This window comes from Heterodontus francisci, chromosome 5, assembly GCF_036365525.1.
Source record: "Heterodontus francisci isolate sHetFra1 chromosome 5, sHetFra1.hap1, whole genome shotgun sequence".
NCBI lineage: Eukaryota > Metazoa > Chordata > Chondrichthyes > Heterodontiformes > Heterodontidae > Heterodontus > Heterodontus francisci.
This window is the reverse complement of record NC_090375.1, coordinates 127,826,290-127,835,323: the sequence shown is the minus strand read 5'-3', so window position 1 is coordinate 127,835,323 and position 9,034 is coordinate 127,826,290. Positions and strand designations below refer to the sequence as shown.

Sequence of the window (9,034 nt, the reverse complement as noted above, 5' to 3'; positions counted from 1 at the left end):
CGCTGCTGTTGCTCCTGTTGTTGTTGCTGCTGCTGCTGTTGTTTTTGTTGTTGCTGCTGCCTCTGCAATGAATCCTGGAGATTTTGTTGGTACTGCTGATACTGTTGTAATAGTGTGCCAGGTGAAAGACCAGTGATAGCTTGGGGTATTACAGGACCATAGGGGAAAAGGTTCTCCATTCCACATAATGGTGGAATATACCCTCCTTGCATTGCTCCAGGAAGTTGAGGAGTGAAATATGATGCAAAACCAGGGATGAAGTATGGCAGGAATTGGCCACCCAGAAAAGAAGTTGAATCACCTGCCATTGCTGCCTGAAGTGTCTGTGGCTGAGCGGGGTGCAATGAATTCCCACCTCCATGTTGGTTCGACATGACTGACGATTCCTTTTCCTCTTTTTTATTAGGTAGAATTTCATCTTTATCCTTCTCCATATCCTTGTCTTTGGGTTTAACCTTGACTTTGTCTGACTTCCCATTTTTTTCTGAATCCTTGTTCTGTTGCTCTGCCTGCTGTCCTACCAAAGGAACTGATGGTAGTGGGGGAGACTGCAGCAAAGATTTGGTGGGAATACTGCTGAGTGATAGGGCAGGGGAAACAGTGGCTGGAGAAGGAAACCCAAGCATGCCTGCACCAGAAGACGATAAAGCTGAAAGACAATAACAGATATGCATAACTATTTCACTAATCATTTCTCCTGTACTAATGAGAAAAAGTCAATTACATCAACATTTATTTTAAAACTAATAATTCAATATATTAGTTCTTATGGTTCCAGCTGAAAATGTAGCAAACAGAAACTGTAGCCTAGAAAATACCATGCATTGTAATTGTACACAATTCCAGCCTCCACTGCCTCAAGTCAGGCATGTGGCAGAATACTTACCACTCAATGCAGCTGTAAGTACAGTCAAGTATTTTGACATTTTCCAGGACAGAACAGTTTGCTTGACTACTATCCTGGCCAATGGACTCAATAATCACCGCCTTCATCACCAGTGTATTGTGACCACAACACCTACAACCTATAGGATGCATCACAGCAACTCACCAAAGCACTGCCATCCCATGCAATCTCAACCATCGAGAAGGAGAAGAGCAGCAATGTTGTGTGGATATCATTACTTTCAGGTTCATCTCCAAGTCACATACCATCCTGACTTGGACTTATAGTGCCTCCCTTCGTCATTGCTGGGTCGGTATCCTGGAAATTCATATCTAATACCATTGTGAGACCATCATTATCAGAAGGAGTACAGTGGTTCAAGGAGATGGTCCACTACCTTTTCAGAGCAACTAGAGAGGGGTGATAAATGTAGCGTTGAAAGCTGTGCCCACATCTCAAAAACAAATAAATAAAAACATTTGGGCACCAAACCATTTAAAATAATTAGGTTAGTTAAAATAATACAGAAAGGAAATTGATACAAGCCTGCTAAGCATTCATATGATGACATCGCACAGTAATTGTAGGCTTGTAACTCGTCATGTAAAGTATTATTAGTTTAATCTTATGAATGCAATAGTACTGAATAATAACTAACAACAAATATCTTAACCATGGTTACATTCTATACTGTTTTTGTGAAATCTGAAATGCAGCCACTTGCACCTTTTATTCAGCGTACTTAAACTGTTCAATAAATTGAACGTCATTAATTTGAAAGTAAGTACCCAAGTATCTACTGTAAACTAGCAAGAAAAGTATTTGTACACAAATTTCAAGTATATAGTACTACTTTCATTTATGCACCGAGTGTAAATATTTAGGCTGACACTCCAGTACTGAGGGAGTGCTGCCCTGTGAGAGGTGCTGTCTTTCGGATGAGACATTAAACTGTGGCACTATCTGGTGGATGTAGAAGATCTCATGGCAATATTTTTCACAACAACAAGGGATTTATTCTCACCAAGATTTATCCCTCAATGAACATCACATAAATAGATGGGGCTGGATTTTACCAGCCCCTCGACGTTGTGGATCATGGCGGGGAGGCCCGTAAAATGCTTGCAGGAGCGGCCCGCCACGACCTATGATGCCAAGAAGGTCCCTCTGCAAATTATCAGTGGCGGCGAGGCCTCGGTGTGGCCCCCCTGCCCTTGGTGATGGGGCCTTCATTTAAATAATCAACTTCATTTAAATCAAATGCAAATTGCCTGACCTGCTCCCGGCAGCCATCCCACGCCGGTTTTACGGCCACCAGCTGCAACTTGTGCGCCTTCAGAACTCTGTATGGAATTCAGAGGCGAGACACTCGTGGGGGAGGGGGTGGACTGGAATTATCAGGGTCGGGGGGAGCAGGAAAAACATTCCTTTCTTTGTTGGCTGTGGGGATGGTCGGAAGGAGTTTAGGGTCAAAGGGAATAAAGTTTGGGGAGGAAAGGTCGTGAATGAGAACTCACTTTTTTGGAGGGATAGGGCAAAAAACTAATTGCTTATTCATTGGAGGAGTGGGAGAGGGGATTGCAGATATGAACGGATCTTTATTTAAATTCATCAACAAACCAGTCCTTTTAAACATTGAAATTTCATCTAAGGGCTTGAAGCCCTTTAAAAATGGCGCCATACGCCATTGCCAGGGGTGCGGTGGCTGCCCCCTTTATGTCATCAGGGGAGGCCGTTCCGCCCCCTCCATTTAAATGAGCCCCAGTGCGTTGTATCATGGTGTGCTGCTAAAGTTCAGCCCATGATCTGGTCATTATCACATTGTCGTTTGTAGGAGCTTGCTGTGTGCAAATTGCCTACTGCATTTCCTACATTACGACAGTTCAAAAAGCACTTCATTGGCTGTGAGGTGCTTTGGTATGATCTGTGGTTGCGAAAGTTGCTATATAATAACTAGACTTTCTTCTTTAATAAACACGATAACAAGCTTTTATATTCACAAATAGAACAATATTACAGGTAAACAAAAAATAACTTATATAGTACATTTGGCTAAAGAGATTTTTTTATTTCTTTCATGGGATGTGGGCGTTGCTGGCAAGGCCAGCATTTGTTGCCCATCCCTAATTGCCCTTCAGAAGGTTCTGGAAGCTGCTTGGACCGCTGCAGTCCGTCTGGTGCGGATTCTCCCATAGTGCTGTTAGGAAGGGAGTTCCAAGATTTTGATCCAGCGACAATGAAGGAAGGGCGATTTGGTTCCAAGTCAGGATGGTGTGTGGCTTGGCGAGGAACTTGCAGGTAGTGGTGTTCCCATGCATCTGCTGCCCTTGTCCTTCTAGGTGATAGAGAAGCTGCTGTTGAAGCAGCTTTGGTGAGTTTCTGGAGTGCATCTTGTAGATGGTGCATACTGCTGCCATTGTGCATCGGTGTTGGAGGGAGTGAATGTTTAAGTTGGTGGATGGGGTGCCGATCAAGCGGGTTGCTTTGTCTTGGATGGTGTTAAGTTTCTTGAGTGTTGTTGTAGCTGTACTCATCCAGGCAAATGCAGAGTTTTCCATCACACTCCTGACTTGTGTCTTGTGGATGGTCGACAGGCTTTGGGGAGTCACGAGGTGAGTTACTCACCTCAGAATTCCCAGTTGCTGACCAGCTCTTGTAGCTACAGTATTTTTATGGCCAGTCCAGTTTAGTTCCTGGTAATGGTAACCCCCAGGATGCTGATAGTGGGGGATTCAATGATGGTACTGCCATTGAATGTCAAGGGAAGATGGTTAGATTCTTCCTTGTTGGAGATAGTCATTGCCTGGCATTTGTGTGGTGTGAATGTTACTTGCCACTTATCAGCCCAAGCCTAAATGTTGTCCAGGTCTCATCGCATATGGACACAGACCACTTCAGTATCTGAGAAGTTGTGAATGGTACTACTGGACATCGTATACCACACAAATACAGGCAATGACTATCTCCAACAAGAAATAATCTAACCATCTTTCCTTGACATTCAATGGCATTACCATCCCCACATCTGACCATATGATTGATGGAAGGCCCTTGATGAAGCAACTGAAGATGGTTGGGCCTCGGACACTACCCTGAGGAACCCCTGCAGTGATGGTCTGGGACTGAGATGATTGACCTCCAACACCACAACTATCTTCCTTTGAGTTCGGTATGACTCCAACCGGTGGAGAGTTTCCCCTGATTCTCATTGTCTTCAATTTTGCTAGGGCTCCTTGATGCCACACTCGGTCAAATGCTGCCTTGATGTCAAGGGCAGTCACATCTTGATGTCAGATCCTTTGTCCATGTTCGGACCAAAGCTGTAATGAGGTCAGGAACTGAGTTTTGGAAGGGTCCTACACAGGGTAGTACTTTGGATAAGGGGGAAAGCACATCACCCACGGGAAACAGAATCCTGATTCATAACCTCCACAAAATGTCTACATGGAGTGCAAGACTGTAAGTGTCAATATCTTAGAACATAATAGGGGATAGTTGCTTGTTTTAAACATGCTGGATGACCAGTTTACTGGTCTAGGCCATGTCTTGCAATATTATGCATTGTTAGCATGTCACTGTTAGGCTTGATCATACTTCACAATGACATTGACAATGACGTAATGTAACAGGTACAAGCCATCTTCCAAAAGGCTCTAGAATGATGGTGGTATAGAAAGATTGACATTTATCTCTTGTGGATGATTTATCATATAGCTTGTTGATGCAGACACTCCAGCTCATATGATGTAACATAAAGAAGACCCTGTGGAGGATGTGGTGACAGTTGAAGAGTTATCATGCTGCTTAGCAAGATAATATGAAATGTGTTCCTTGGGTGGCATATGTTCATTGGCTCCTTCTTGCCCAATGATTTGACATCCTCTCGTGCCTGAACATTGTCTTTCTATGAGATATTTGTAGCCTTGAGGATGGATGCAGTCGAGCTGGAAATGATGACTTATCTGTAAACATGAAGGGCATTGTTCCATTAATGAAACTGCAGTATATCTAAGCTTGAAATGCAGAACATTTTTTAAAAAACAAGATATAAAATAATTTATGATTTCAAATGTTTCTAAGAAATATAAACACAGGATTTTTTGTCATGTTAGTTATGGCTTTACACTTTGCTATTAATAAGCTGATTGATAATTATGAACAGTATTTGTACTGCGTGAGAAAATTGTCGTTAAAAATATTCATACTTACCAGTTGTTGAGACTCTGAAGAAGTGCTTTCCTGCTTGGAACTGCTTTGTGGTCCGGTCATGTTTCCCAGCCTCTCAAGTGCAGCATGTTTTGGTTCTTTGTTTGATGTCTTCTACTTTTTTCTATACCTTCCACTTGAGGTGGATTATTCATTCTCTATATTTATATGATGATTGTGGCATTTTAGAAATGTTTTTCATTTTCTTTGCCACCATACTCCATGTAAATTTTTCTTTGTACTTCAGAAATTGCTTAACTGGACTAAAAGTTCAGTTTTGTGTTTAGCTTTCAACATTTTAGGCCTTAAATTTCCTTTACTGCCAGTAGTCTATCATGTCCCATTCAATAGCATACATTAGAATATGGTATTTATACAAAGCACTTCATTCTTGTTTGGTGAGAGACTGGATTTGAATATTTCTAATTAACTTTAGATTGGGTATCTTAACCAATTACTGTTGGTGGTAATTTATTGACAGGATTAGGTCTGCTCAATCATAATTTCAAGCATTTTGTTACCTCACTAAAGTGGTTATTCTTCTAGTGTGAACTTTCATGATGAGTGACATTGTCCTAGATTCATTACGGCACAGAAGGAGGCCATTCGGCCCAATCGAGTCATTAATAGGCCATTTGACCCTAGCATTTTGCTAAGTAGTCATTCTTCATGTGTGAACCTTGAATGTGCATTTCAACAGGCAAGCCTGTTTCTATACTCAGTCTCGTAGGTGCAGACTTTACAGCACAAGTCACTCAATACATATCAAAAAGGAACTCTGATCTCTTAAACATGAGAGGCTAAGACCAATTATATTATTCCTATTGACGGCCTTGGCTAACGCAATATGGACTGAGAACTGAATCTTGAATCTTTTTGTCAGTTACATTCCGCCTTTATCAACTGGGTCATTAGGGAACTGCTTTATGATGTTGTAGGTCAGAATTTGCAGAGTTCCCAACCAGAAACTCTGAAAGCACTTACTGCTGCACTATTGTGTAAATACTTCAAAGCCCACAATTCAGATGATCACTCTACCACTCCACCTTTCATGAAATGTTCTAACAGTTGCTTTACTGACCTCTACATATTTCATGGTTTCAAGAACAAAAATGTTTGCTGCATCTCGAATTTTCCACCATCTTCATCTGTGAAGACTGATGTAAAAATGCACTGAACTCAGCTATGAATTTATAACAGACATCAGAAAATGTTTCTTTATACAAACAATAATCATCAGCAGGAATGGTTTGCCAGGTAGGGTAGCTGAAGCTAGGGCACTGAACTCATTTAGGAAACAATTTGATGATGTGTGGGAAGATGATAGGATTGGTATTTTAGAAAGCTGGTGGTCTTTCTTCATCTGAACATATTATATGGTCTTGATCCTCTTAAATATTTTATACTATCGCTTAAGCTTCCTAACAGGTCTTTAGAGTACAATCTGCTACTTGTTTGGCAAACAAAAAAGTTGTATCCTCATCTTAAAATCTATGATCTGCATTTCTATTACCCTCTTACATCTTTTCATATTTGTTCCAGTTTTTTTTTGATCAACTTTTGTATGTCTCCCAGTTCTCATTACATTTCATCTTTCCTTATATTTTTCCAAATATTTCAGACGGCTGAACTGATTAACCAGGGTGCAGTAAAGACATGCAGACCAGGGAGATTCCAGGTTCATTCCACTGTCTAGTTTATCTCTGCTGGGATGGCAGTATGTGTGTCATTGGCCTGGATAGGGAGGAGAAAGTCCACCAGGCCTTCCCCTCCAGATTGCATCTGACTGCCCATGCTGACAATGTATCTGCCCATATAGACATTGGGTGAAGAAAGGATTAGACTTTCCGTTAATACCTTCTATGTTTCAGTAACCTGCCAAAATTCAGTGTCATACATGAAGAATGGACAAGGCACCTTGGGGACCCAGTGCTCACAGGAACATACCCCAAACCCTCCAGGATAGCAGCTAATGAAGGAGGAGTTAAAACTGGTGAAAAGGAAGAAAATAATTGTTATGTTGTTTTGGTTTCTAGACCTGTTCTCCACTTAATCTTCATTACACTGCTGAAAGCTCAAAGGTTGTTTTTCTCAAATTTTACACCTTCAAACTTTAATTTTTGTACTTAGCCTTTATTACATTATCAAGGGTAACTATACAATTTTTATGAACCCCAGGTCCTTACCTACATCATAGTTCAGAACTTGAATATTGGTGAAAAAAGAGACATGCTAAGAATGCCAAATTTCAAAGGGAACAACAATTTATATTGCATGAGAGAAGGGTGGTGATTGGTTGGCAAGTTGACTCTGATTGGTTGAAGTGTTGCCATGGAGAATGCACCAGGGAACTATTGTCCCCCATGCTTTTGTTTAATTCAAAAAAGGCACAACACTTGGACATGTTCCTTTTGCCTGCAGAGGACAGGTCCCTGCATATGAATATATATAGCTTCTAGCAAGTATAAGTGAGCCACATTGCTAGCCTGATTGATCATCTTAAATTGGTTGTTAGTGTAATTCTTAGCACACTTGGGATTGTTCAGTAAGCACTGTCCAAACGTGGAATCACGTCTAATGTTAGACATTGTGTTCTGAGTTTTGCAAGTACGGGCTGGTTGAGTACAGTCAGTACTCTGCCTACTGTGAACAGCTGAAGGGACGTGCTGTTTGATACAATCTGCCAGTTATTGGGACCTATGGCCTATGTACCTGGCATCGTACCAGCACTGGAATTCATATACCACATTACTCATTTTGTGTGGTAGGCAGAATCCCTTTTTGGCTTGATGGCAGCATCCTGTTAGTGGAAAATACCAATTGTGCTACTACATAGTAGCAGTGTGGAACAGTTAGCTTCACCTGTTGCTCAAAGTTTTGAGAGACCTTAGCCTTCCAAGGTAACTTGAGGCTTGAGGTATACTGGGCACTTTTCAGGTCCGAAAGCACGTCTTTCGTCTTTTCGCAATAGGCAGCGTACCGACCGTACTAGACCGTGCAAAACTTAGAACACAATGTCTAACATCAGATGTCATTTTGTGATTGGACAGCACTTACTTTAACAATCCTGAATGTGTTAAAAATTACACTAACAACCAATTTAAGATTATCAGTCGGGCTTGCAATGTGGCTCACTCACGCTCGCTAGAAGCGACTTATATTCAAGCGCAGGGATCTGACCTCTGCGGGCAAAAGGAACATGTCCAGGTGTTGCGCCTTTTTTGAATTAAACAAAAGCGTGGGGGACAATAGTTCCCTGGTGCAGTCTCCATGGCAATACTTCGACCAATCAGAGTCGACTTACCAACCAATCAGCACCCTTTTCTCGTGGAGTATAAATTGTTGCTCCCTTTGAAACTTGGCATTCTTGCATCTGTCCTAATAAGTGGAAGATGAAAAGCTTTGACAGCATGTCTTTTTTTAGCAATACATCAGAGTTGTTAACCAGGTCACCTGGATTATTAAATCTAATATAGCATACACTCAATACCTGCTTTACATGATGTGTTAAGTAGCAGTACCTGATAGTCTCTATGAAATAGCCAGTAGTTTTACCATCTTCTTTGGTAATTCCTGGTCTGTCCATTTTGTCTCTGAAAAAAATTCCCATCACTATGCATTATGATTTCCTGTAGCTTTTCTTACTTGCCAGTATAGGCCTCTATCTTTTCATCTTGAGCTAATACCTGACTATCTTATCTTCACCATTATTAATTTCTACCCATAAGGCTTCTATCTTCTTACTCGCCATTGTTATATTCACTCTATTGATGGCTGTGTTATCATCTCTTACCAAAAACACTTATCTAATTAAATCTCTCTTTGGAAAATATACTTAATTCTCTAAGCTTCATTCATGTGCATCTTTCAGTTGCAGCCAAATAATGTAAGTATATTTATTGACTACATATATCTTCAGTTCCAAAAAATTATATCATATCT

General features: G+C 41.0%; 1 protein-coding gene across 1 annotated transcript in view; it reads right to left on the bottom strand.

Annotated features, from left to right (window-relative positions):
* The window catches only part of LOC137370042 (zinc finger homeobox protein 4-like), a 340,565-nt gene that overhangs the window by 2,485 nt on the left and 329,046 nt on the right, over positions 1-9,034 (bottom strand). The window contains exon 11 of the mRNA XM_068032076.1: positions 1-649. This exon is cut by the window's left edge and continues 2,485 nt beyond it. Coding sequence (XP_067888177.1) covers positions 1-649 — 649 coding nt within the window. The remainder of the gene's footprint in view (positions 650-9,034) is intronic.